Raw genomic sequence first — 27,495 nt, 5'->3', positions numbered from 1 at the left:
GTCACCCCAGGGCACCCCAGAGTCACCCAGAGTCACCCCAGAGTCACCCCAGAGTCACCTCAGCGTCACCCAGAGTCACCCCAGGTCACGTCACCCCAGGGTCACCTCAGAGTCACCCCAGAGTCACACCCCCCAGAGGTCACCCCAGAGTCACCCCACCCCAGAGTCACCCCACCCCAGAGTCACCCCAGAGTCACTCCAGCGTCACCCCAGGGTCCCCCAGAGTCACCCAGAGTCACCAGGGTCCCCCAGGGTCACCCCAGAGTCACTCCAGCGTCACCCCACACCTCAGAGTCACCCCAGAGAGCCACCCCAGAGTCACCCCAGAGTCACCCCAGAGTCACACCCCAGAGCAACCCCAGGGTCACCCCAGGGTCACTCCAGCGTAACCCCAGAGTCACCCCAGAGTCACCCCAGAGTCACCCCGGCGTTTAAGTCTTGTTTTTGGGATGACAAGTTGGAGCCCTCAGACCTCAGAGTGCGAAGGAGTGTAGGAACAATGAGGTCTGAAATGTGCGTTGGGGCCAGTCCATGAAGTGGTTTAAAAACAAGAAATACATTTTTAAATCAACTCTAAAATGCATGTGGAGCCAGTGCAATAAGGAGTGTGCCGGTTAAAAGACATGCTGCAGAATTTTGGACTAACTGTAAGGTGGCAGGTTGCATTACGGTAGTCAAGACGTGTAGACATAAAAGCACCCGCTCCAATTCACTAAAAGATAAAACATTTGAGTCTGGATTATAGTTTTTTAACATTCAAAATACTGTCAGTGCATCTCTTTTGAACAACAAGCCCAGATGTTCAGAAATAAACATAATAGCCTAATGAGAACTTAACAGAACGCTGTAGTTGTGTGAAAGAGATACTAAAATTCCATGACTTTTCCAAAACTTTCATTGAATTTACAAAATTCCATAACTTTTCAAGGCTTGGAACATGACATTTTCAATTTCCTTGACTTTTCCAGGATTTCCATGACTGTGGGAACCCTGCATTTTGAGCTTTGGAGATAAAGTCAGACTAATAATAAAGGATTAGTTAAACGTGCAGATGAAACAAAACACAGCTCCAGGTCTGATTTTGACGAGATGACTTCATTATAACACGACTTAAAGCTCACAAAAGTTTGTTTTGCATAATATAAGAGCTTTACACATATAATTTGAATGGAGCAAACAATGTGAGTGTAGTGTCTTGCTCAGGGACACAACAACTGCATGTGACTGGGCAAGGTCTGAACGGGGCACCTTCTCATTATTTGTTGTACACTTATCTCACTGTGCCACTGCCACAAGCACTATACATGTGGACTGATGCTTTGTTGTTCTTACCCTATTTACAAAAAAATAAAGGTGCACTGTGTAACTTTTCTGGTGGAGCTTCTGTCCATAAAGATATTATTGTGTTATTGCCTGGAATGTTCCTCAATATGGCATTAAACCTCTCTATCTATATTGCATTTATTCAGTAACAGGGTCTCCACAGAACTGAAATGTAACTCGGCCTGGTGTTGTTACCTGCTCGTTTCCATGGAGATAAGTTAATGCTTACTTTGGGATATTACAGGCAAAGCAGTCACAGACACGTTGGGATGTAGACTTCTATCAGAAAAGTTACTTAGTGCACTTTTAATTCACCTTTAATCTCAAGTTTCCAAGATTTTACAGTGACCATAGACTGTATATAGAAATGGACAGAGTTAACCAAATAGGAAGTGAACATGGGGGCACTTCCGGCTCCATCGACTCTGGCTCCAATATACAGTATGCATCCCGAATTTCTGACTTCCGGTTATTGCGCGATGCATACTGGGAAGGATCCTCGGAAAAAGTGAGCGTCAAACTGCCATGTTTGTTTTCTCGGTGGGATGTGTCTGTTGTCAAGGTCAATCTTTTCAACCATATCACTTTTGTTTCTGGTTCTGATATTGCCATATTTTAGTTACGGGATTCGGATATTGAATAAAGCAAAATCGCGTTTGTTAAGCGAGAGGTGCAGAAGACAAACAGGCTGAGCTCGCACTTTCTTGTTCTTGTGGTTTTACAGCAACATCACGTCTTGGTCTCTTTGCAGTGGAAAGTGTTTCTTGCTGAACAGTTGGTGCTTTTCACTTTGGCGTTGACTTTTTAAATTCGTAACCAAGGTGGAGCGAGGGATCGGGATTTTGCTTTGATGGCGCTCCCCATACAAAATGTTGGCTGCAAACTGGGGATGATTTAGGCAGTCAAAGATTACCTTTTTGGTCCTTCCCGTGGATCAGTTCTGCCCATCACCTTCACCTTTCACTATTTTTCAATTCCTTTGGGAAGAGAAACAGTTTGAACGGAGGTTTGCAGTCACACACATCTGATTCCCTTTTGCAGGTATAGAGTTTGCAAACTTCCGAAGTCTGTTTTCCGCTGTTAGGATCCAACAACCGCACAATTACAATGTCCGACTCCCATAACTAAAATATGACAATATCAGAACCAGAAACAAAAGCGATATGGTTCAAAAGACTTGAAAAGATCGACTTTGACAATAGACACATCACACTGGGAAAACAAACATGGCCGTTTGATGCTCACTTTTTCAGAGGATCCTTCCCAGTATGCATTGCGTGATGACCAGAAGTCCAAAATTCGGAATGCATGTATTGACTTAACATTGAAAAATTGTCACCTCTCTCTGTAAATGCTGCTGTGAGCGTCGTCATTTTGGGCTTAAATATTTGTATGAACTTGCTCTACACGATCCTGGGGTTTTTATTTTGCTATTTTGTTCATACATCAATCCCATTCCTAATATGGACCTGGCTCTAAAATCGCAACTATAACCAGCCTTGATGAGCTTCATTTGACTGGAGCTGAACACTATGGATGACGTCGCACTCCCCTAGTCCACTTCTTTATACAGTCTGTGTTTATAACCTGTCAAAACTCTTCTAAGTTCAAGTGATTTTAACTCATGTGGGTGATTTTGAGTTTTTACAGTGCGCCCTGACATCTGTCTCATCTGAGACACACACAAACGCTGCCATTCTCCTGTGTGTGTGTGTGTGTGTGTATGTGTGTGTGAACCGGTGAACAGTGTGTCCTCTGCCCCATGCTCCACTGTGATCTGTGTGTACATAGGAAGAGGGGGACAGATAGAGAGGTACAGTAAGAGAGAGGAAGTGTGTGTGTGTGTGTTCATAATATATTTGTGTTTGTGTGTGTGTGTGTGTGTGTGTGTGAGAGGGAAATCAGTTGGAAATTCCCCCTGGCTGGAAAGTCCGCCCTCAATTGTTTCCTTTATGAAACTAAGGGCCTGTTCACACGAGAACGCTTGCGGGTAAAAACGACAAAATATTTTATCAGAAGTGCTTTTCGTTTAGACAGTGATGCCGTTTTTGGGGCTTAAAAACGCAAAAATCTGAAACCAGCCTCCAGAGTGGAAAAGTTGAATACGCTCCGCCGTAGCGTTTCCGTCTGCACTGCCCAAGAAGCAAAACTCTGGTCAGATCTGCTCACGTCGCGTACGCTTTTACGTCACATACATACAGAACACAGAAACAAACATGTCGGATCATTTCCACATGTTTCTGCAGTTCTACATTTACCTCTGTCAAATTCTGGATGCACCAGTTTGTCGCAGGCGAGCCAAACGACACACGCACCCAATGGAATTCCACACACTTTTGCGTCACCGTATGTGCGCAGATTTCCTCCCGAAAACACTCGTCTAAACACAGAATAAAGAGTGAAGACGCGACGCCACTTTTGCATCTTCTGTTCAGACCATCGTCCTATAAACGTAACCTAAGTTAGTTAATCTATATACATATAAATAACACAAATACACTACTGGTCAAAAGTTTTAGAACACCACATTTTTTCCAGTTTTTTACTTTTTACTGTTGACCAAAATGTATTCTAAACTTTTGATTGATGTGTGTGTTCACCTTTGGCAGATAGAACAGCTGAACACACTCGTGGCTCGTTCTTTTTACAACAAAAATCAAATATTGTTCAGAAAGTTCTTCCCAAGTCTGTTGCAGAAGTTTCCATAAATGTGTGACACTTGTAGGTTGCTTCACTCTTCTGTCCAGTTCATCCCAAACCAGCTCCATGGGGTTTAAGTCTGGACACTGTGCTGCTGCTGGACACTCCATGTTTTCAAGCTTTACCATCTTGTTCTTTTTTCTTGAGGTAGTTTTGGCAGAGCTTGGACTTACCTTTGTACTATTTCAAAGTTTTCATTGGACTTGCACAACTTGAACTGCAATAAATAACTGGAAAAATGAGGGTGTTCTAAGTGTACATAGTTAACCGTCCTAAAAGTGATTCACAATGATTTTTGAATCAACTCTGTAGGTTTCTAAGTTTCTTGTGTTGCGCTGCTTATAAATTATGTTCATGGCAGCAAAAATAATTAATATTTCTTCCCAAATCAACAGTTACACAGGCTATAGGCGAGTTTCAGCTGACGTCATTGTTATTAAAAGCCCGCGTTGCATGCTGGGAAATATTTTGGTCGGAGGCAAGAAACAGGATAGCGGTCAAACACAGTGCGTAACCTCACGTATTTATCCCCGATAATGGTAAATTTCTGCTGCATTATCGGATGCACAAATAGAAGCACGGAAGAAGGAAAATGTCTTTTTTCATATTCTGAGTGAAAAGAACCACTAACGATGAATTAAATGACTTTCAAACATTCACAGAGCAAACGTAGAAGATCCTAACAAACCGTGGACTCCAACAAGTTCAACAACACATCGAGACTCTTGGAGGTTTTCATCTTTTCTGCTGTGAATGGCTCAGGAGTTTCCACCAAGTCATTGTGGATATCGCCCAAGTGAATATTTGTCCAGGTAGTTGGCGATTCTGACCAGAAATTTGGTTTGGTTTCACCTTTTGTAGAGGTTGAAAAGGGTGATTCGTCCATCGATGCTTATGACTAATTTCTGGTCAAATGGTCTTGGTCCTCTGCTGTTAGAGTGGATCAATAACTGGGATCAATTCCCTTTACGTGCTTTCTCGCTCCGTCCGTCATGTTGAATTAGTGTTTATTGCCGCCGACCAAAATAATTCCCAGCATGCAACACGCGCTTTTGTCAACAATGAAACTCACCGATATGACACAGTACAGTTTTATAGTATCTTCTGTGAGAAAATGAGGATTATATATTGATATTAGTCTGAAAAACTGTGCTGCTTTAGGACGATCGGTAAAATGATATAAACAAAACCAAACGTGAATGAAGCGAGACCAAATGTTCTCGGGTTCTTGGAAATGGGCGCTCGGAGGGAGAAGGGGGACGTCCTCGCTGAGAGAACGGGACACTCGGGCTGGGACTTTCAAGCCAGTGGGGGACATTCAAGCTGATATTCTGTGAGAGAAAGAAAGAGAGAAATAGAGAGACGGAAAGAGTACATCCTCTGCTCCACCTTTGCACTGTGACATGTAAATATAGGACACGTCTGTCAAAGAGACAGACGGATGAGAGAGAAAAAGAAAGATAGAGTGGAGACAGGGAGAGAGAGCATGAGAAAGAGAGAGTGTGTGTGTGTGTGTGTTGACAATTAGAGAAGGAGAATGGAGAAACAGGGTAAAAGAGGAAGGACGGAGAAAGACGAAGAGATGCTGTAGTTTGCTTCAGTAAACATTAGAACCCTTGTCATCTGTTGTGTTTGTGTGTGTGAGAAAGAAAGAGAGAAAAGGAGTGAGAGAAAAAGAGAGGGTGTGTGTTGTCAATTAGGTAGAGCGAGAGAAAGACGAAGCGATGCTGTGGTTTGTTTCAGTCGACATTAGGGCCCTCGTCACGTGTTTTGTATGTATGGGTGGATGTGAGAGATGTGGAGAGAGTGAAAAGGAGCGAAAGAAAGAGAAAGTGAAAGAGAAAGCTTGAGTGTGTGTGGTGTGAGCGTTGGATCCTCGCAGACTCGCGTGGGGGTCGTAGCTCCTGTGGCCTGTACAGTCATATTGCATGTTTGTTATCAGTGACGCTGCTTTTAATTAAAATCAAAACACCCATAAAAAAAACAACACGTCTGCTCGGAGTTTTATTTTGATATTTTTAGAAACTTTAGAAGAAAAAAAAAAAAAGAAAGTCGACAAAAGTCAAAGGCCCTGTACCTCATTCTTCCTCATGTATGTTAGAAAAACGTAAGCTCCTCTTGACGTCACTATAAAGCTTTTTTTTGGATCCCGTAATCAGGAAGTGCATTGTTAACATGCTAGTTATTGTTAAAAGAATTAAGATGCTCTGAATGCCTTAAGGAAGTGAGGAATGACTTTGGATCACTGTAAATCTGTGTATCGTTCGTTCAGTCGTTTTTTTTTTTCAATGTAAAATCGAAAATAAGAAAATGAAAAAGCAACAGTTTTCTTCATTATTTGTCTCCAAAACCAAAATGAAAAAATGGATCATGATTCAGTTTTTGGTTTTGTGTTTGAATGAATAATGGAAAAAACGGGAAAAGTCAGTTTCTCGTTTACGTGATTTAAATTGTGATGCCAGACTTTTGCGCCGTATACGAACTGAACCAGGACTAAAACAGGACTGAACCAGGACTAAGCCAGGACCAGACCAGGACTGAGACCGGTTTAGTTCTGGTTCAGTCCTGGTCTGGTCCTGGTTTAGTCCTGGTTCAGTCCTGTTTTAGTCCTGTTTTAGTCCTGTTTTAGTCCTGGTTCAGTCCTGGTTTAGTCCTGGTTCAGTCCTGGTTTAGTCCTGGTTCAGTCCTGTTTTAGTCCTGGTTCAGTCCTGTTTTAGTCCTGTTTTAGTCCTGGTTCAGTCCTGTTTTAGTCCTGGTTTAGTCCTGGTTTAGTCCTGGTTCAGTCCTGGTTTAGTCCTGGTTCAGTCCTGGTTTAGTCCTGGTTTAGTCCTGGTTCAGTCCTGGTTCAGTCCTGGTTCAGTCCTGGTTCAGTCCTGGTTTAGTCCTGGTTTAGTCCTGGTTCAGTCCTGGTTTAGTCCTGGTTTAGTCCTGGTTTAGTCCTGGTTTAGTCCTGGTTCAGTCCTGGTTCAGTCCTGGTTTAGTCCTGGTTTAGTCCTGGTTTAGTCCTGGTTTCCTGGTTTAGTCCTGGTTTAGTCCTGGTTTAGTCCTAGTCCTGGTTTAGTCCTGGTTTAGTCCTGGTTTAGTCCTGGTTTTAGTCCTGGTTTAGTCCTGGTTTAGTCCTGGTTTAGTCCTGGTTTAGTCCTGGTTCAGTCCTGGTTTAGTCCTGGTTTAGTCCTGGTTCAGTCCTGGTTCAGTCCTGGTTTAGTCCTGGTTCCTTCCTGGTTCAGTCCTGGTTTAGTCCTGGTTCAGTCCTGGTTTAGTCCTGGTTTAGTCCTGGTTCAGTCCTGGTTCAGTCCTGGTTTAGTCCTGGTTCAGTCCTGGTTTAGTCCTGGTTTAGTCCTGGTTTAGTCCTGGTTTAGTCCTGGTTTAGTCCTGGTTTAGTCTGGCATCACAGTTTAAGTCACAGAAACGTCCGTTATCTGTTTTTTTCCATTATTCATTTAAACACAAAATCGAAAACTGAAAAAACTCATCTTTATCTGTTTTGGAGACAAATAACGAAGACAATAGTTGTTTATTCATTTTCTTATTTTTGGTTTTATTTAGAAAAACAAATGAACGAACGATACACAGATTTATATTGTACCATAAGCAGCTCTTCAGGTATAAAGCATTTTTGATCCCATAATCAGGAAATGCACTGTTAGCATGCTAGTTAATGTTAGTTTTACCATTCCAGTAAAGAATTAGAATGCTCTGAACGCATAAAGTAAGTGAGGAATGACTTTGGACCACTGCAAACTGTTTCAAAAGGACTAGTTCTGTTTTTCTCATTTTTCAGACTGTAAAAATCAGGGACAGCGCCTTTAATTGCAAATATATTCAGACAAATGACTCTTACAGATTTACTTTCTCTCACTCTGGAGCTCTTCCTCTTCCACTCTCCCTCGCTCAGCGCGTTTGGACAGTTTTTCCGTATTGTACGAGGTGATTTGTCAGTGGTGCTCTGAGGCCCTGTCCTCTCTCTCACGCTGTAATGGAGTATTGATCACAGACACAGACGAGCTCTTCTTCTTCTTCTTCTTCTTCTACTTCTTCTTCTTCCTCTTCACAAACTCCGCAGCAGCTACAGTCACTACAACACGTCTGGGACACAACCAGAAAGTGAGCACAGCACTAGAAAGACTGGATTAGACTGGATTTATACGAGGAAAAAGTCCACGTGGTTTTATTTACTGTTTGTTAGTGGAGACATGTACACACATTCTCTAGAACTTTAAAGTGTCTGTGCAGTAGTCAGTGTTGGGAGTAACAGATTACATGTACCGGAGTTACGTAATCAGAGTACAAATTATGAGTAACTGTATTCAGTTACAGTTACTGTTTCAGTGAGTGGTAATTGGATTACAGTTATAAGGCGGTATTTTCCTGTTTTCAGATTTTGAGCTATATTCCTTTTTTTTCTTTTTTTTGGTGGTAATTCCACTCATTGCTGGACTCTAAACCAGGACTAAATCAGGATTGAACCCAGACTGAGCCCAGGTCTAAACTAGATCTAAACCAGATCCAAACCAGGACTAAAACCAGGTCTAAACCAGGTCTAAACCAGGTCTAAACAGGTCTAAACCTGGTCTAAACTAAATCTAAACTGGGGCTAAAACCAGGTCTAAAACAGGATTTAACAGAACTAAACAATGCTGCGAGGATCGTGTCTCCTCCTCTTCTATCAATAATATTTTTAATCTGGTTAAGTAAAGTCTGGGCTTTTTATTTTTTGTTTAGCAGACAAAACGTGAAGATATTCGAGTCTTTGCTTCTCTCAACAGCAAATCAAGTAATCCAAAGTATTCAGATTACGTTACTCACTTTAAGTAATTTAATGGATTCCGTTACAAACTACATTCTGGGGTATGTAATCTGTAATCTGTAGGGGATTACATTTTAAAAGTCAACCTTCCCAACACTGGCAGTGGTGGAACGTAACAAAGTACAAGACAAGTAACACAAGTAAATGTACTTACATAACTTTTTTAGGCATTTGGTATCCACTGTTTTACTTAATAGAAACAAAATTAAACAAACAAATTAAATAAAAGAAACAGGCAACAAGAAACAACTTGCGGGTAAAAATGACAAAAGATTTGATCAGAAGTGCCTTTCTTTTAAACAGTGACGGCGTTTTTGGGGCTTAAAAACGCCAAAATCTGAAACGATCTCCAGAGTGGAAAAGTTGACTAAGCTCCACCATAGTGTTTCCATCTACACTGGACAAGACGCAAAACTCTAGTCAGATCTGCTCACGTCACGTACATGTTTACGTCACATACACATACAGAACACAGAAACAAACATGTCAGATCATTTCCATGCGTTGAACCTTCAATTTGCTCTGGCAGCTCTAATAAACTTACAGGAGGTTCCCAACAAATGTCCAGAATCTGCAGCGATACTGTTAGTGAACAGAGAAGGAGCTGCAATCACCTCTGTCAAATTCCCGATGCACGAGAATGTGAGCCAGACAACTATGGACCAGACCTGGAATTCCACACACTTTTGCGTCACCGTCTGCACACACATTTCCTCCTGAAAACGCTCGTCTAAATGCGGAATAAAAAGTGAAGACGCGACTTCACTTTTGCGTCTTCTGTTCAGACCCTCATCTTATAAACATGGCCTTAATGCCATACTGCGGAACATCCAAGGCAAAACATTCATCTGTGGAGACAAGCAGGCAGCAGACTGTAAATCCGAAAAAGTACATGGTGCACCTTAAAGTACATTTTACAGAGGATCATTTTAAGTTTTACTTCACTACATTTGAGAGCAGGTACACTGTAAAATCTAATCTATACTATCTATACTATCCATCTATACTTAAACTAGGAAACCAGTTGCCTTGAAAAATCTGACTAAAATGGAGGGAGAATCTAAAGCGGAGTGTGGTGTCCAGTAAATTTCTCTTTTATGTAACTAGGCACAACAAGTGAAGTGAACTTTAGTTTTCATTCGTAGAACTCATGTTGTGAAGCTGCTGTCAGTTCCTCAAATCTGAAATATGCAGAAACTTTTACTTTAAGAGTAAGTTCATCTTATTTGGTAAAATCAAGGAAACGACTTGCCTTGAATTGAGGAATTGAAGTAAACGTTACTTCTGTACACAAGTTAGAGTAAAAAACACATTCTATTCTACAATAATGTTGTTTAGATCTGCATCAGTTACAAGGATTTGAATAATTATTAGTATTTGAAAAAAAACTTAGGAAAGCTTTTGTTCAGCTTAAGTTCAAAACACATCGTGAATATGTGTAAATAATAAAGCCTGGTTATTCCATGTTGACTCAACCAATGCCCCGCACTTAGGACTCAAAAAGTACTGAAAGAAACAAAACATTAGAAGGTGGAACAGCAGGTGGAACAGAGGGAGGATCCAGAAAGACAGAGGGAGGATATAGAGACTGATGAACAGAGGGAGGATATAGAGACTGGATGAACAGAGGGAGGATATAGAGACTGATGAACAGAGGGAGGATATAGAGAGGATATGAACAGAGGGAGGATATAGAGACTGATGAACAGAGGGAGGATATAGAGACTGATGAACAGAGGGAGGATATAGACTGATGAACAGAGGGAGGATATAGAGACTGAATGAACAGAGGGAGGATATATAGAGACTGAGATGAACAGAGGGAGGATATAGAGACTGAATGAACAGAGGAGGATATAGAGACTGAATGAACAGAGGGAGGATATAGAGACTGAGATGATGAACAGAGGGAGGATATAGAGACTGAATGAGAGAACAGAGGGAGGATATAGAGACTGGATGAACAGAGGGAGGATATAGAGACTGAGAACAGAGGGAGGATATAGAGATGAGATGAACAGAGGGAGGATATAGAGACTGAATGAACAGAGGAGGATATAGAGACTGATGAACAGAGGAGGATATAGAGACTGGAGAACAGAGGGAGGATATAGAGACTGGAGAGAGACAGAGGGAGGATATAGAGACTGGATGAACAGAGGGAGGATATAGAGACTGAATGAACAGAGGGAGGATATAGAGACTGGAGAGGGATATAGAGACTGAGAGAGGAGGATATAGAGACTGAGATGAACTGGAGAGGAGACTGGATGAACAGAGGGATATAGAGACAGAGAGGATATAGAACTGAGAACAGAGGAGGATATAGAGACTGAATGAGAGGGAGGATATAGAGACTGATGAACAGAGGGAGGATATAGAGACGCTCTGGGAGGATCAGGGAATGAGTGGAGCTGTAGGAAAAACAGGTAGGTAGCAAAAGTAGGACCGGAACAGAGTAAGAAATGGAGCTGGACTCTTGGCAGTAACACGTCACTGTTGAAGTTACTCGTCTCATTCAAGTCGACTTTAGTCTAATTGAAATAATGAGCTTTTTTCACCCTGAAAGTCAACTGTAACTTTACCACAATCATTAAGATCCACTCATTCGTAGCTGTGAGTAAAGTAAACGAGCTGAATGCAAGTGAACCCTAGTGTCAGATTTTACAGTGTAATTTCTATTTTTCATGTCTACTTTTACTTGAGTACTATTTCTTAAGTAACAACATTGAGTAGCTGTTCCACCAGTGTGAATATGACTGATTAAACTACTCATGCATTAAAACACAATGAAGATTACAAAATTCAAACTATTAAATCTTGTTTTTACACTTTTGTGAGAATCATTTGGATCATTTCAGCCCTGGAATTTTCAGTCTCCACTGAACTAAAGATAAAAGGTTAATGTGAAAACAACCGCTTCATGACATCACAAGGTGGAACAGAGCATTTTGAGCTTTAATAACGGATTACTCAAACATGAATGAAACAAAACATAACTCCAGGTCTGTTTTTGAGGAGGTGACATTATGACATGGCTTAAAGTTCACAAGAGTCAGTTTTGGTTAATATAGGATCTTTAAATCACATTCTCTGTGTGTATCAATATCCCACATGGTTAACACACTTATATTCTTCTGTCCTGTCTCTGGGGGCTGTGGTGATCGATTTAGTTGGTTTGGGTTTGGGCAGTTTGGGCAGATGGATACACCCGTCTGACACGTACTTAAAGATGAACTATTGATTTCACATCGAGACAAACATCAGAGAAATGGGACTGAAATGAAGCGTTCTGTCACACACATCTGTAACTGCTGCGAGGAAGTCTCCCGTCAGGACCAGAGCGGAACAGAGAGAGTTTGAACTTCAAATTTATCACAATATTTAGGTTCTGTTGTGTCAGAATGATTTTGAAGATGTCAGTGTAAAGATGCACTATGTAACGTTTTGGTTGGAGTCCATCACCTGCTTGTTTCTACACAGCAAATACTGGAGGGTTCAAATTTCAGGGTAAAATATTTCAGAGTTGTTTTTGACACAAAAAGTGTTATTATAATTATTTGAAAGTTAAATGGGGGTTGGAGTTGGGTTTATTTGCCAGAGCTGATATGGTTGAAGTTAATTAAATTCCCCAAGTGTTAATTTAACTCCCCTTAGTGTTAATTTGACACCTCGTACCCACCACTTCTGCGAGAGAAAACCAGTTTGAACCATTTTTTTTTTCAAAATTTCATCTTTTACTGTGTTTTAAAGAAAATAAATGCACTGAATGTGTGGTTTGTTTGTTTTTTTACAGTGTACTTTAATTTTCACTTCACAGTGTGTAGTCAGTTACTTCTCCCCAAACTGTCAAATTAACTAAAATAAAGTGTTCAGCTAAATCAGGAGAACTCTACAAAGTGTATTTTAATGAATATAACTCTTGATTCTTGGGTTAAACACTTTGGTCCAGTGTTCCTTAATGAACATTTCCAAAATGTTAAATTAACTCTAGAACAGATTGGACTCATATAAACCCTGAGAAAATGTTCAAAGTGATTCTCTGAGAGTTGATTTTAACACTCCACTTTTTGCTGTGTATGGAGATGTTCTTGCTCTACCTGGAATGTTCCACAGTGTGACTTTAAACAGCTCTACCTTACATAAAAAAAATAATTACATGTGGTTTTATCATTTAAAAATACATAGAAAAACAGACATTCTGACTGTGAGCGGGGTCGCCTCTCCACAGATCTGACCTGTAACTTGGACTGGTTTGGTCTCCATGATGACGAAAAGATTTAATGCCATACTGTGGAACATTCCAGACAAAGCAATAACATCTCCATAGAGAAAAGCATTTGACGAACCCTCCCTAGAAAAGTTACACAGTGCACCTTTAATCCTGTCACTGTAAATGAGCCTGTAGATTTTTGTCATTTCCTCTGTTCATAAAGATGAGCCGTCTTCCTTTTCTAATATTTGAAATGAGTTGCGTGTGATCACTTCATGTTCACTTCAGTGAAGATGGACACATCATTAAGAAAGACCTGGAGGCTGGAAGAGCTCCACATCACCTGAGTGAACAACAACCAGCACCAAAAAACATGATCAGAATGTGGCAAGGAGCTGATCATGTGATCATGTGATCTCTGTCATGTGACACAAGGGTCACATGACAGAGATCATAAAGGTCAGAGGTGAACCAGGTGACTTCCTCTTCCTGGGCAGGCCTAGCACATGGTTGTTTCTGGTGAGTCAAACAAATGTTTGTACATTTTAATCTTGTTAAAAAACAAATTTGTAATTTAAAAAAATATAATTTTAAGGGTTTTAACAGTCCAGATCAGAGGGATGCTTTTAACTTTTAACTTTTATTTAATTTTGATTGTATTTTATGTTAACCGCTCTGTGTTCACAGGCTCAGTGCTGGTTGATGTTTTGTTGAGTTTTCGTTGAGTTACTGTTGTTCATTTATCGTCCAGAGCTCTGCAGTGGGTGTGGGCTGGAGGTAGCTGGGTGTGAAGGGTTTCAAATCCTTATGGAAAGGATATTTGATCAAAGTTTTCAGTATTTGTTTTGTACTTGGATGATGTAATGATTTTTTCTACATCTGTTGAACAGCGTCTATGGAGACTGGAGATGGTTCTGAGTCGTTTGCAGAAGGAGAACCTCAAGATTAAGTTGAGTAAATGCTGCTTTTTCCAACATCAAATATCTCAGCCACGTCGTTTCAGCAGGGGGAGTGGCAACTGACCCTGAGAAAATCTCAGCTGTGGAGAAGTGGAAGTGTCCACAAAATGTTCAGGAACTGAAGTCGTTTCTGTAGTTACTATAAACACTTAGTCCCTGGATTCTCACAAATCACAGCACCACATAAATACTTGGAAGCTGAACTCTCCTAAGCACAAGATCAGTAAGAAAGCAACTGTAAAACATGTTTGGACTGAGGTATGTGACACAGTATTCCAAACACTTAAAACCAAACTCACTGCAGCTCCTGTGTGGCTTATGCAGATTTTCACATGTAGATGCTGGTCCTGATGGTTTAGGAGCAGTATTGTCACAAGAATGTGAAGGCAGAGCTCTGAGAAAAACAGAGCGAAATATGCAAAATTACAGTTCAATGAAATTGGAATTTTTAGCACTTAAATGAGCAGTCACAGAAATTCTGTGAATATCTCCTGGGTCACAAATGTGTTGTTTGTACAGAGAACAACCCTCTGTCACCTTCAAACAGCTGAATTAGGAGCAGTAGAACAGAGATGGGCTTCAGAACTAGCATGTTTGATTTGGACATTAAATACAAACTAGGATGTTCTAATGGCAATGCAGATGGACTGTCAAGACAAAATGTGACCTCAGACCAGATGGAGGACATAGCACCCACAACTGTTCTTCCCGAAGGCCTTAGGTGTGCTTTTCAGGATGACAACAAAAACACAACTCACAACTGTATCTCTCAAATGGTGACAGTGACCCTTGGCCGCCCGATACCAACCTTTCTGTTTTTGCAGGCAGACGACCTCCGAATCTTTTGGGACCGGGGCCAACGACCAGACTCAGAGGAAAGGGCCACAATGTCTCAAGTGATCCTGAAATTGTTAGAGCAATGGAACAGAATTGTGGAAAAACAAGGCATCCTGTACAGGCAAGTCTCACCACCTGAAGGAGAGGACCACTGACACATCAGCTGGTGCTTCCACAAAGCCTCCAGCAGGAAGTACTCCAGTCCTCTCACGAACAACATGGCCATCAGGGAGTAGACCGAACTCTAGATCTCATCAGAAAACGGTGCTATTGACCAGGTATGGATAAATGTGTTCAGGCCTACTGCAGAGACTGAGCGCTGTATACTGGCAAAACATGGGAACTTGCACCCATGTAGCTTTATGGAGCATTTAACGACTATCAAGCCTAAATGGTAAATGGTCACATTTTTCTATAGCGCTTTTCCACCTTCAAGGCACTCCTAATGACATCTTGACCATAGACTTTACCATCTTAGATGTTTCATCAAATGGCACAGAAAATGTTGTCATTATGACAGATGTATTTTCTAAATACACACAGCTATTCCAGCTAAAGACCAGACTGCGAACACAGTAGCCCAAGTCCTAGTCAATAACTGGTTTTATATTTTCAGTGTTCCACTCTAGTTGCACTTTGATCAGGGACATTGTTTTGAAGCAAAAGTAAAAGTACAGCAGTTATGAAGTATGTATTATATCAGTAAAACCAGGACAACACCTTACAGACCTCAAGGCCAGTGCGAAAGATTTAATAGAATTTTGCATGATTTGCTTCGTACTCTACCTCAAACTCATAAAAAGCAGTGGCCTAAACATTTGTCACGAGTAGTGTTTGCTTAAAATACAACAAAACAACATTCAACTGGGTGTTCTCCACATTTACTCATGTTTGGACAGGAACCAAGGCTTCCACTTGACTGTCTACTGGACACTGTGGACGAGTGCAGAGGACTGGACCTCCAGTCATCGAGATGCTCTAAATCACATCTGTGAAGATACCAGAAACAAACTGCAACTTTCTGCTGAAAGATGAGCAAGACCTCATGATTCTAAGGTAAAACTGGACGGTTTAGAGCCTGGGCAGCTGGTGTACTGTCGAAATCATAGCCAGAGGCCGGCACAAAATACAGGACTATTGGTCACCTGTGCTGTACAAAGTGCTCCACTGCCCACAAGATGGTGGACCCATTTACACTGTGGTTACAGCAGATGGAAAAGGAAAACCTAGAAAAATTCACACAACTGAAATACGCCCCATTCAAGGAAAAACTACTGACATTACACTGACATTAGACCCAGGATTGCCAATGTGAACTGAACTAGATGATGATCCTGAAATTCTGTTTGTGTTGGTAGTGGAACAAGCTCCTGACCAGGACAGGCTGGCACATACTGGACGTCCTCCTCAGCCCTCTGAACCTGTGGCATGTGCAGTGACCCCTCCAGCTCCAGGGTTACGCTGGTCCCAATGAACTGCAGCAGGCCAACATCAAAACCCACACGGCTCACCAAGCTCCTTCATGCAGCAGTAAAGTACTGAAAGTGCAGGTGCTCCTCAGGTGACATTTCATAGACCTTGACTTTAAAATGTTCATTGTGGCAAGGAGCTGATCATGTGATCTCTGCCATGTGGTCAGAGGTGAACCAGGTGACTTCCTCTTCCTGAGCAGGCCTAACACATGGCTAGTTCTGCTGAGCCAAACAAATGTTTGTTTGTACATTTTAATCTTGTTAAATAAAAACAAAATTGTAATTTTTGTAAATATAATTTTAAGGGTTTTAACAGTCCAGATCAGATTATTTTAATTGTATTTTATGTTAACCGCTCTGTGTTCACAGGCTCAGTGCTGGTTGCCGTTTTGTTGAGTTTTAGTTGAGTTACTGTTGTACATTTACCATCCACAGCTCTGCAGGGGGTGTGGGCTGGAGGTAGCTGGGTGGGGAGGGGGCTCACTTAGAGGGTGACCTTGTTTATAGTTAATGGTGGTGGTGGCACTTGTAATTGGGTGTTTTCAGTTGTGATAATGGTTTTCTTTATATTGGCCTTGTTTATTTTTTCACTTGTATTATGTCACCCCAGCTTTAGGGTGGAGCCTGACCCCTGCAGTGGTGTCCTCTCCTGTTGAATCAACCTTAACGTTTTTGTTAATAAAAGCTGCTGTATGGCTGTTAGACCCACATATTGACCAGCATGCTTTATTAAAGCTACCTGTGGAGCCTGTGGATTCCCGAGATCGAGGATTTAAAGACGGAACAAAGAGAATGTTTGAATTTTATCAAGGGGAAAGACGTTATTGTCTTCCTTCCTACAGAATTTGGTGCTTTACATATGTCACGACCAAATAGCATTGACTGGGTAAATAAAAAAATTACCCACCTACTGTCCAGTGAACAAATCCTAATGTTTGGTCAGACCTTGAGTGGCTCAAACAAAAAAACATAGACATAAAGACATAAAACAGTATAAATAATAAATCAGACTTATATTAACTAAAATGTGTGCACCCAAATTAGAATTTAAGTCTTAATAAAGGAATTAAATGAAACTTTGTGTACTACTGTGTGCTGATGTGTACTACTGTGTGCTGATGTGTACTACTGTGTGCTGATGTGTACTACTGTGTGTGTGTGATGTGTACTACTGTGTGCTGATGTGTACTACTGTGTGCTGATGTGTACTACTGTGTGCTGATGTGTACTACTGTGTGCTGATGTGTACTACTGTGTGCTGATGTGTACTACTGTGTGCTGATGTGTACTACTGTGTGCTGATGTGTACTACTGTGTGTCTGATGTGTACTACTGTGTGCTGATGTGTACTACTGTGTGCTGATGTGTACTACTGTGTGTTGATGTGTACTACTGTGCTGTAATTAACAATGTAAATGTATTGAAATGAAATACACTATGGAGTGGTGGCAGAGGTATCCACCACACCCTGGAATTACCAATCTCTACTGAACTAAAGCTAAAAGTTAGTGGTTTAAAATGACCACTACATGACATCACAAGGTGGAACAGCATTTGGAGCTTTGGAGATGTAGAGACTCATACACGACTCCAGGTATGTTTCTGATGCGTTAACAACATTACATCACGGCTCAGATCTCACAAGAGTCAGATTTGCGTAATACAGGACCTTTAAATGCCACCTCTGACAGTCCATATACCGTTGCTATGTCCTTGGGCAAGACACTTCGCCCACCTCTCCTGTTTGAATGTCATGAGTGAGTAGTGGTGGTCTCTGATAAATGTAAAGTGACATTGCACTGTGTGGAAAAACACCATAAAACCAAAGAATCTGTATTTTTAACTGTACTCACACATGAGGCCGTCTTGAGGTTTTTATCAGAGGTGGGACCAAGTAGTTGTTTTACAAGTCTCAAATAAGTCCCAAGTCCAAGTCCAAGTCGAGTTTTGAGTCACTGGCCCATAAGTCCGAGTCAAGTCCCAAGTCCCAAATCACTGAGTTTCAAGTCCAAGTCAAGTCCCAAGTCAAGTCCCAAGTCCAAGTCGAGTTTTGGGTCACTGGCCCATAAGTCCCAGTCAAGTCCCAAGTCCCAAATCACTGAGTTTCAAGACCAAGTCAAGTCCCAAGTCCTAAAAATAGTCACTCAAGTCTGAAAAGTCCTGACCTGCAAGTCCCCATCTCTGGTATTTAATATTAAACTACACACTATCGAGATCCTTATTTTATTTAAACTATACTAACATACAGAAAACATTCATTTTTAGGTGAATGCTGTGCTACCTGCTTGTCTTTTATTATTTCATTACCTGGAATGTTCCACAGTAGGGCATTAAACATATCTCCCTTATATTTGTTCGATTTAAAGTGCCTCAAAAATATCATGTTTGGACTTGTTTCTCCATAGACCATTAACCTATCTCCATTGTGATTACCAAATTCATTTCCATCCTGGGGAATAATCAAGGCTAATAATATCTCCATGGAGACAAGTATGCAGAAAAGTTACACAGTGCACCTTTAGAAGAAATAAAAACACCTTGACACAGTTGATTCGTCTGTTTATTTGTCGAGAATCAAACACTGCACAGGATTGCATTGACTGAGGCTTGTGCATAGACTCTTTTCTGGAAAATATTCTCCACTTTTTTTTTTTTTCCAAATTCAAATGTACAATAATAACAATATATATTTTTACAGTAACATTCAGTACAGAAACATGTGGCGCTTCATTCAGAGCTTTTAGACATGATTTCAAAGCAAAGGGACAGACTCCAAAAAAGCAAAAAAAACGCAGAGATGAGCCTTGTTTTGCCACTGCACGATTCACAAGACTGTCCACACAACACGATGGAAGCATTCACCATGAGAGAAGACCGAATACAGGAAAGGAAAGCACTGCAAAAAAGAACTTAACTCCTTATAGTACACAAAATTGACTCTTGTTGTGAGCTTTTACTCATAGTTAGACTGTTATCGCCTCAAAAACACACTTGGAGTTGTGTTTTGTTTCATTCACACATCGGAGCAGGCTTTTACCTTTTGTTTAGTAAAGACGAGCAATTCCAAGGCTGAAATCATCAAAACGATTCTAGTGAAGCTGTATGGAACACAATGGAGCGACAAATTTTGAGAAATATTTTACTTATCTACTTGAAAACTCTAGTGTGCTGAAAAAGCAAGTGAGCAAGATTCACTAAAAATTGTGTTGTCAGTATCAAATACGTCCAAATGTGAATGAGACTTTGGATGATGATACCTGGGAGAGTGTGTGTTGTGGTTGTCATCGAGGTGTGGGAAGTCAAATTTGGAAAGAGTTTGACTGGAAGGTCTAATTAAGATTCTATAAAACCCCGCTGAAAACTTTTATTTCAAAATGTAGTCTTGGTGACAAATGTTGGAGGAATTGTGGACTTGTGTGTGTCCAAACTCACATATTTTGGGACTGCACCAAAATACCTTTCTGGATTGATGTTAAAGATGTTCTACAAAATATATTGGCTGTGGACCTGTTGTTGGACCCAATGATCTTTACACTTGATACGTTTCCTGATGGTCTCTCTCATGATCAGTGTTTTCTGCTGCATCTTCTTCTGATGACTGCAAGAAAAACGATCACGATCTACTGGCTGAAACTTGAGACAGTGACCATTGATCAGTGGATATAAAAAAAAAAAAATCAGACAAGTTTATTCCATGGAACTGTTAACGGCTCAACTGCAGGTCAGGGTGTCGACTTTTGAAGAGGTGGGGTCCAGTTATTGACTTTTTCAAATAAGACACTTATGCCCTAACCTGCCTTATTTTTTTATTTATTTTGTTATCTATTGTTTTTTTTTATTTTCTTCTTCTATAAAAGAGGAAAAATTAAAAGAAAAAAAAGAAATATATCCTCCTGGGACCTGAAGAAAAAAAGTGTACTGCAATATTTCATTTTATTTATTTTTTGTGATTTTCTCTCTATTTGGAGGTAAATGAACACCTTAGCATCGAGATTTTATTTATAATTTTGCAATATGTCCTCTGTAATGGACACCGGGGACATTTTGGTGTTAAATCCATGTGAAGTTAACCTAAGAAAAACAACTTTTTTGATGACCAACTTCTCTGACAAGCTTCTACAGCCGCCTCAAAAAGCTTTTAGACTCCCTTTTAATTTCTTAAGTTTTTTTTATCATAGTGCAGCCACAAACTCCTATTTAGTTAATTTTTTATCCTGGACATGATAGTTTCCTCTAAATGCCAGCCGTGATTAGGCACAGAAACCTAGTCCCCCATTAAGAATCTATCTCAAAGCACTTAAAAGACAGACTGGTTAACTCAATGTCCACTCTAAAGGACACAAATGAATGGGCCGACTCTCAGGAGGATATACACTGTGTGAGGGCTGGTCTCAGGACACTGTTGAAGTGAATTGATTTATGGCAATAAAACACCATGGAGGAAACTCAGCCTAAATATGCAGGGTTTGTGTGTTAAAAATGTGTGAATGAAACAAAACAAAACAACTCCATGAAACAATATTATAACATAGATCAGAAAATAGAATAATACAGACGCTTGACCTGCTTGACTCCTTTGAGATGTTAATGCATGAGATAGACCATTTAAAGTACGTATCTCCATGGAGACAAGCAGGTGACGCCCACAAACTGTACAAAAAAAGTCAATTGGAGTTGGAATCAATGGAGCCTTGTTTCTTGTTGACCTAAAAATAAAGGATTTACACCACAGGACCAGAATTTTACTACCGTATTTTCCGCACTACAGGTCACACTTACAAGCCTTTAATTTAATCAAAAAATGACTGCGCGCCTTATAATCCAGAGCGCCTTATGAGTTTATTGGGGTGTCTTATTACGACTTTAATAAAGCCGCACCACTTGCATCATTACGGCTCCCGTAGTCAGGAGCATCAGGAGTAAAACTACTGTTATTCCTTTTAATATCAAAATGCACCTGTCAAGAGACACGCTCACAACGCCCACTTTAAACTCAAGACTGTTATAAAGTGAAAGTGCGAGCTGCGTGGGAGCAGTGGAGAAGGAAAACACACATTCACCAAGACAGGGAGACAGCACTGAGCGACTTACACCATGATCTGCCGATGGATCGCGGATGCCTGGGCTAAGGATCAGGGTGTGCTGAATGCCGTAATCACCCAACTGTATGAACAATTATGAATTATTGTGAATACACGAACAATTTAGCGTCTCAGACAGTATTTTATTTTTTTTTTACACGTTACAATTGAACAAAGTTGAGAGTTATTGTGAACGTGTTAAATAAAGTTTGACTGACTTATCTGTTTTTCGTTTCATGCTCCTGATAGTCTGATGCAGTTTATAAGTGAAAAAAGTTTGAAAATAGACCATTCAATGACAATGCGCCTTATAATCCAGAGCGCCTTAAAGTGTGGAAAATACGATAGTTTCAATGAGTCAAACCAAGGTGAACATTTTGAGTTGAAGTTGTTTTAGATATTCTTTGTTGCAGTGCAGAGACAAAGAGAAGAGGTGAGACAGGAGACAGCAGAGGCAGAAGTTCAACAGCTACGACAAATGAAATACAGCCTCAGTATGCTGAATACACACAAGTTCAGAAAAATAATGTTCTCTTTGTTAAAGGGGACGTATCACGCTAAATCTGCTTTTTTCACAATGTTATAGTGAAGAAATGCTGCTCTGTGTTTTTAAAGTCCTGATACAAAACCATACTGTATAAAGAAGTGGACTGAGTGAGTGTGACGTCAGTTATAGCGTTTGTCTCCAGTCAAATGAAGCTCATTGAGGCTACACACTGCAAAAAACAATATTTAGCGAATTTAAAATGACTCAAATTAAGAACTTTATTTGACTAGATTCAACTACTTTTTTAGAACAAAGAGTTGTTCTTTTATTATCTTAAAAGATGAAAATGGATCTTGTTATAGTTAAGTGCAAAAAGTTGTCTTCTTCCATTGTCAGATAATTGTACTTGTCAAGTGAAATGAACTCAAATCATAATAAAACTTTAATTCAGTTCACCTGAACTTGGCTAGATTTTTGTTTTTGCAGTGCAGTTATACGAGTGAATTTGGAGCCAGGTTCATTATGAGGAACAGGAATTTATTTTACGAACAAAAAAATGGCAGGATCACGTGGAGCGGGTTAATATGAACATTTTAAAACCAAAATGACGAGGCTCACTGCTGCAGTTACAAAGGGACGGATGATGATTTTTCAATGCAAAGTCAATTGGAGCCACAGCGGATGGAGCCAGAAGCGATCCCATGTTCACTTCCTGTCTGGAAGATAGCAGGTTAGCCATGTCCATTTATATATACAGTCTATGTACAGGACTCACTCCGCTCATTTATATTTTATATATCTGTTAGTTTCATGTTGACAACAGCCATGTCGCTTTGTCTTAAAATCTCCACGTTTTTTTAGACTTATCCAGATGTTCAAATTGAAAGAAACATATTGTGAAAAAAAATATTTCACACTAACTAAGAAAGTAAAGTTTGTGTATTTGTGCCCATTTGTATTTAAAGGTGCAGTATGTAATTTGTCTGGGGGATGGTACACCACCAGCCCCTCATGCATGGTAATGTTATTGCTTTTCTTGGAAAGTTCCGCAATAGAGCATTAGATTGACCTATCAAACACTGGACTTCATCACATCAAGTAACAGGTCAGAAGACTTTACAGTTACGCTTACAGCAAGAATACATGTCACATCTCCATGGAAACGAGCTCCAGAAAGTTACACAGTGCACCTTTTTAAAATGAAAACATGACTTAAGCATAATACATCCCTTTTAACTTGTATATAAATCTATGGCCTTGATATTCTTTTGCGTACATTTGGCTGGGGCCTCTGTGACGCCCCCTGCAGGCGGGTGGGGTCTCACATGTTCTTGTAGAGGGAGCGGTCCCGGGGCAGCTGTGGCGTCGGCGTGCTCAGTTTCAGATGGAAATGGTAGATGACCAGAGTGATGACGATGATCAAACCCAGGATCACCCCCAGGACGATGGGCAAGGTCTCCTCCAGACGCTCCCTCTGGTCTGTGATGCACTTGTACGCTGAGGAAAAACAGATGAATATATGTTTAACGCTCCTATACTATGCAAAACTGACTCTTGTGAGCTTTAAGACATGTTAGAATGTTGTTACCTAACCAAAAACAGACCTGGAGTTGTGTTTTGTTTCATTCACACATGTTTGACTGACCGTTTATTATGAGTGTCTACATGCTCAGTTCAAATATTTGTGCAGAGAAATGCAAATCTATTACAGAAATCTTTCTTAATTGATGAAGTCTTTCTTTTACAAAATATTATAATATTATGAACAACCTGAAACTTGCAATTTCAACACAATGTTTTAACATGAACTTGTATGCAAATAGGAATAAGTTCATTTTTCTTGTAAAATCCTGCACTTGGCTCCACTTTTCTCATGTTGGACATTTTGTTGATGAGGGTGTCACGGTCAACAGTCAAAACGATCGTCCTTTAAGAGCGTTTGGAAAGAGACAAGTCTTCATTTGTGCTGCTCTGGTGGGAGGGGCCACGTACAGAGACACTGGAGACATTGCTCTGCTAAGCACCGCAGAAAATTACCAGTATTTTAATAGAAAATATAATTAAAATAAATATTGATAAATATTTTTGTAAATATAATAAATACTTTAGTAGAAAATCAGCCTAGGGCCAGATTAAAGATCTCGGAGGGCCGGATCCAGCCCCTGGGCTGTATGCTTGACACCCCTGGTTTAGACGGTGACGGCATTTTTGAGACTTAAAAATGCAAAAATCTGAAACCACCCTCCAGAGTGGAAAAGTCGAATATGCTCCGCCATAGCGTTTCTGTCTACACTGCCCAAGACATAAAACTCTGGTCAAATCTGCTCAGGTTGCGTATGTGTTTACGTCACATACGTCACCACCTGGTGTCACCACCGAGCTGCCTGGCATGTATACACAATCCAGTTCCACACACTTTTGCGTCACCGTATGCACACAGATTTCCTCCCGAAAACGTTTGTCCTTACAAACAAAAAGGTGAATGAGCTAAAGACCTGGGACAGAAAATAGCCTAATATGGATCCTTTAATCTATAGAGCTCAAGATTTAGTTTTACAATGAACAAAATGTAAAATGTAAAGTGCTATAGATTCAGATTTGGTTAAAAACAATTAAACCAGATGCCCTTCCAGTTGCAGCCAAGACACAAAACAGAATGTGCCTTGACCATCATTTGATCTTGTGTCTTTCTGTCAAGAATGAAGTTAGCTTTTGTTCAAGTTCTTGACAATTGCGCATCAACATTTTCTACCCAATTTACAACTATTAGATTAAACTAACAAACTGCATCTTTAATCTTGCACATGGATGTGAAAGTACAGCAGCCTCCCTCCCTCCTCTCTCTCTCTCTCTCCCTGTTTCTGTCTGCAGCTCTGAGCGTCTCCAGGACACTGTAAAAACTGTAAAACTGTACAACCCATAAAGTGGTAATGACGTCCCTTTAACGGCCGCACCACCTCTTCTCTTTATAACTCCGCTTTTATGCATTTACCTTTTATTCCGCCGTCACTCGTCTGCTAAGGTCACACAGCGGCCTAGAGTTTAGAATTTAGAACGGCTTTAAAACATCCGAACATCATGTGGTATATTCACTGTTTTATTTTTACTTTTTTATTGATTTGTTTGTGTATTTATTCATTTATTCAATATTTATTCAATACATTTTGCAAGTTAAGAAACAAATATAAGACACATTACTTAAACATAAACAAATGAATGAAGTAATTGATGTTTTTGGAGATTTATTATTATTATTCTGTTTAATTATCCTCTCTGAAGTAACAATAATTCCAAATATTCTGAATAAAACAAATGGAAAAATGCTTTGTAAATGTGTGCTAACTTGGCAAGAATACTGTAACATATTTTAAAGGGTCAATCTATAATTATGTAAAGGAAACAGGTAACATTTTTGAAAATTGTTTCTTAATTAAACCTGGATTTTTATTTTATTTTATATGTAGGTCTATTAAAATGTATGTAGGCCTGTGTAAATTAAAAAAAAAAAAAAAAAAAAAAAAAAAAAGACCAGAAATGTGAAATGTGCAATAATAAAACTTGACTTTTGCCTTCTGACGTCAGTGGTAAAAGCAGCAGGCCCGTGTAGTACTAGTAGTAGTAGTAGTAGTAGTAGTTAGTATTAGTAGTAGTATTTGTTTGTGAGCAGTGTCGCAGTGCCGTGTGTGACGTGTGTGACGTGTGTGACGTGTGTGACGTGTGTGACGTGTGTGACGTGTACTCTTACGCTCGCTGAAGACAAAGTCCGAGGCGATGTCGAAGGGCTGGATCTGGACGTCGTACATGGACACGGTGACGCCCTTCTGGTGGTCACTGGAGATGAGCGTGAGCGTCTGCTGCGCCGTGCACACGTACGAGCGGCCTGCGGGCGTCACGAGCGCGGAGAGACGGTGACTGCTGGCCGTGTGCTTCCCCGCTGCGCACAGCACAAGGGAGAGGCATTACGCATCAGTGGGTTACACAGGATTAGTTAGGTGTTCCTTTATATATAAAATACTAAAAAAGAATTAAATGAATCTAAAATGCTCCTAACTGTCAATAAAATAAGGCATGAGGTCAAACTCCAGTAAGTGCGCAGTGCTGGAGAAGGCCCTGCAAATCAATTCAATGAAAACAGGCGCAGTAAAAGTGCGCACTCTGACATGAACCCGCACGTTCAGGAGCAGAACGTGACGGGAGAACAGGCTGAGTGTGTGAGGCTGAAAGTGCTGACGCAGCACAACTCACGGTTATAGGCGTTAATGAAGTGCGATGTTTCTGACGTGTCGTAAACGAACTGCACTTTGCTGATCTTCCACACCTCGATGCCTTTGTCACGGAACTCCTTTACGCGCACGCACGCACACACGGACACACACACACACACACACGGACACACACACGCACAAGAGAGTTGATCACATACTCAAACTCTGAAAAACAGTGCATATAGTTTCATTAGTTGAACATTGCCCACCTTGCTGAAATAAATGCGCAGAGTGTACGCTTTGTTCTTCCAGCTGATGTGGATCTCAGAGTCCGTGCTGCCGCATTTCCCCTCGATCTCCGCGCTCCGGGGAAGCGTGAACGACGCCTGCTCCGTGATCAGCTGCAACACAGCGGGGTTCAGACAAGTGCCAAGTGCTGGAGTGACGTGAGTGTACGCGCGTCTCTTTGTTACAGCACTGTTAGTGGGACAGTGTGGAGTCTGAACTTTGAGTATGACATATTTCTATGAACACATGAAGTTCTTACGTCTATTCCGTTGAGCGCGAGCACATCATATGGCACGAGGAACTTGACAGCGAACTCCACCATGAGGCACGTGGTGCTGTTCTCGCGCACGGCGAAGATGGCTTTGTCCGGGTTATTGGACAGACCGGACAGGTTCTCCCCTTCATGCGCCAGCACCACGGACAGCGGCAACACACCTGCACACGCACGCGCACACACAAAGAACAGTGTTAAGAGGCGCGCGCTCGCGCACACACACAGGGCTAAAAAACTGCAGAGCTGGCAGAAAAGTCACGAGTGAAAGAGTAAAGACAGAGACGCGCTCGGTCCGGTCCGGAGTGAGCAGCGCTCAGTGCGCACAGTGCGCACAGTGCGGGGCCCCGCTCTGTGACACACACTATTCTCACTTTATCATCAACTACACAAGTACATTTAACCCGCCAAACAGCATCACGCGCACGCCACACGACACAACACACGTCCAAACACAGGTTCTTACCGAAGAGCACGCGGAGCAGGAGCTTGGCGCTCTCCGTGGTGCTGACCGCCGCTGCTCCCATGTCTGTGTGCGCTCTCCGGGCTCCGAGGCGCGAGTGAAGGCGCTCCTCACGCGCCCGCGGAGAGAGAGGGGGAGGAGAGAGAGGAGGCTTCACGAGCTCCACTCACCTCAGGAGGCACGCGCACACCATCCGGACTGCGCCAAAACCAGGTCCAGCCGGAACCTTCCGCCTCAATCAAGTTTGGTCCAAAACTCCTCTACATCCGGGGCTTAGCTGGAGACAGGAGACAGAAGCAGCGCTGGTCCCGCAGAGCTGTTCTCTGGAGCTCTCCGGCTGCTCCGTGACTGAACCCCCTCCTCCCTTCACTCCAGATGCCCTCCCCCTG

General features: G+C 41.2%; 1 protein-coding gene and 1 long non-coding RNA gene across 2 annotated transcripts; one reads left to right on the top strand and one right to left on the bottom strand.

Annotated features, from left to right (window-relative positions):
* The first annotated feature begins 13,948 nt into the window (after positions 1 to 13,948).
* LOC129407704 (uncharacterized) lies at positions 13,949 to 17,254 on the top strand. The gene is made up of 3 exons (XR_008631680.1): positions 13,949 to 15,117; positions 15,739 to 15,895; positions 16,198 to 17,254. It is a non-coding gene; the product is annotated as an uncharacterized LOC129407704 (long non-coding RNA).
* Positions 17,255 to 23,200: 5,946 nt separating this feature from the next.
* Positions 23,201 to 27,170, bottom strand: lamp5 (lysosomal associated membrane protein family member 5). Its single transcript, XM_020933710.1, has 6 exons — positions 27,110 to 27,170; positions 26,632 to 26,807; positions 26,354 to 26,485; positions 26,125 to 26,221; positions 25,625 to 25,813; positions 23,201 to 23,376 (listed from the first exon to the last, which is right to left on the bottom strand). Exons 1-6 carry the CDS (start codon positions 27,168 to 27,170, stop codon positions 23,201 to 23,203), a joined length of 831 nt encoding a protein of 276 aa, XP_020789369.1.
* Between the last annotated feature and the right edge of the window lie 325 nt (positions 27,171 to 27,495).

This window comes from Boleophthalmus pectinirostris, unplaced genomic scaffold (genome assembly GCF_026225935.1).
Source record: "Boleophthalmus pectinirostris isolate CB_2022bp ecotype Guang Dong unplaced genomic scaffold, ASM2622593v1 HiC_scaffold_13, whole genome shotgun sequence".
Lineage (NCBI taxonomy): Eukaryota > Metazoa > Chordata > Actinopteri > Gobiiformes > Gobiidae > Boleophthalmus > Boleophthalmus pectinirostris.
Note: the sequence above shows the minus strand (reverse complement) of the source record. Positions and strands in the feature narration are given on the sequence as shown.

Coding starts and splice junctions, on each gene's coding strand:
- lamp5 (XM_020933710.1), bottom strand. CDS start 27,170: ATGGGAGCAGCGGCGGTCAGCACCACGGAGAGCGCCAAGCTCCTGCTC. Junction 26,222..26,353: donor TGCGCATTTATTTCAGCAAG/GTGGGCAATGTT, acceptor GTGCGCGTAAAG/GAGTTCCGTGACAAAGGCAT. Junction 25,814..26,124: donor CTTCATTAACGCCTATAACC/GTGAGTTGTGCT, acceptor TGCTGTGCGCAG/CGGGGAAGCACACGGCCAGC.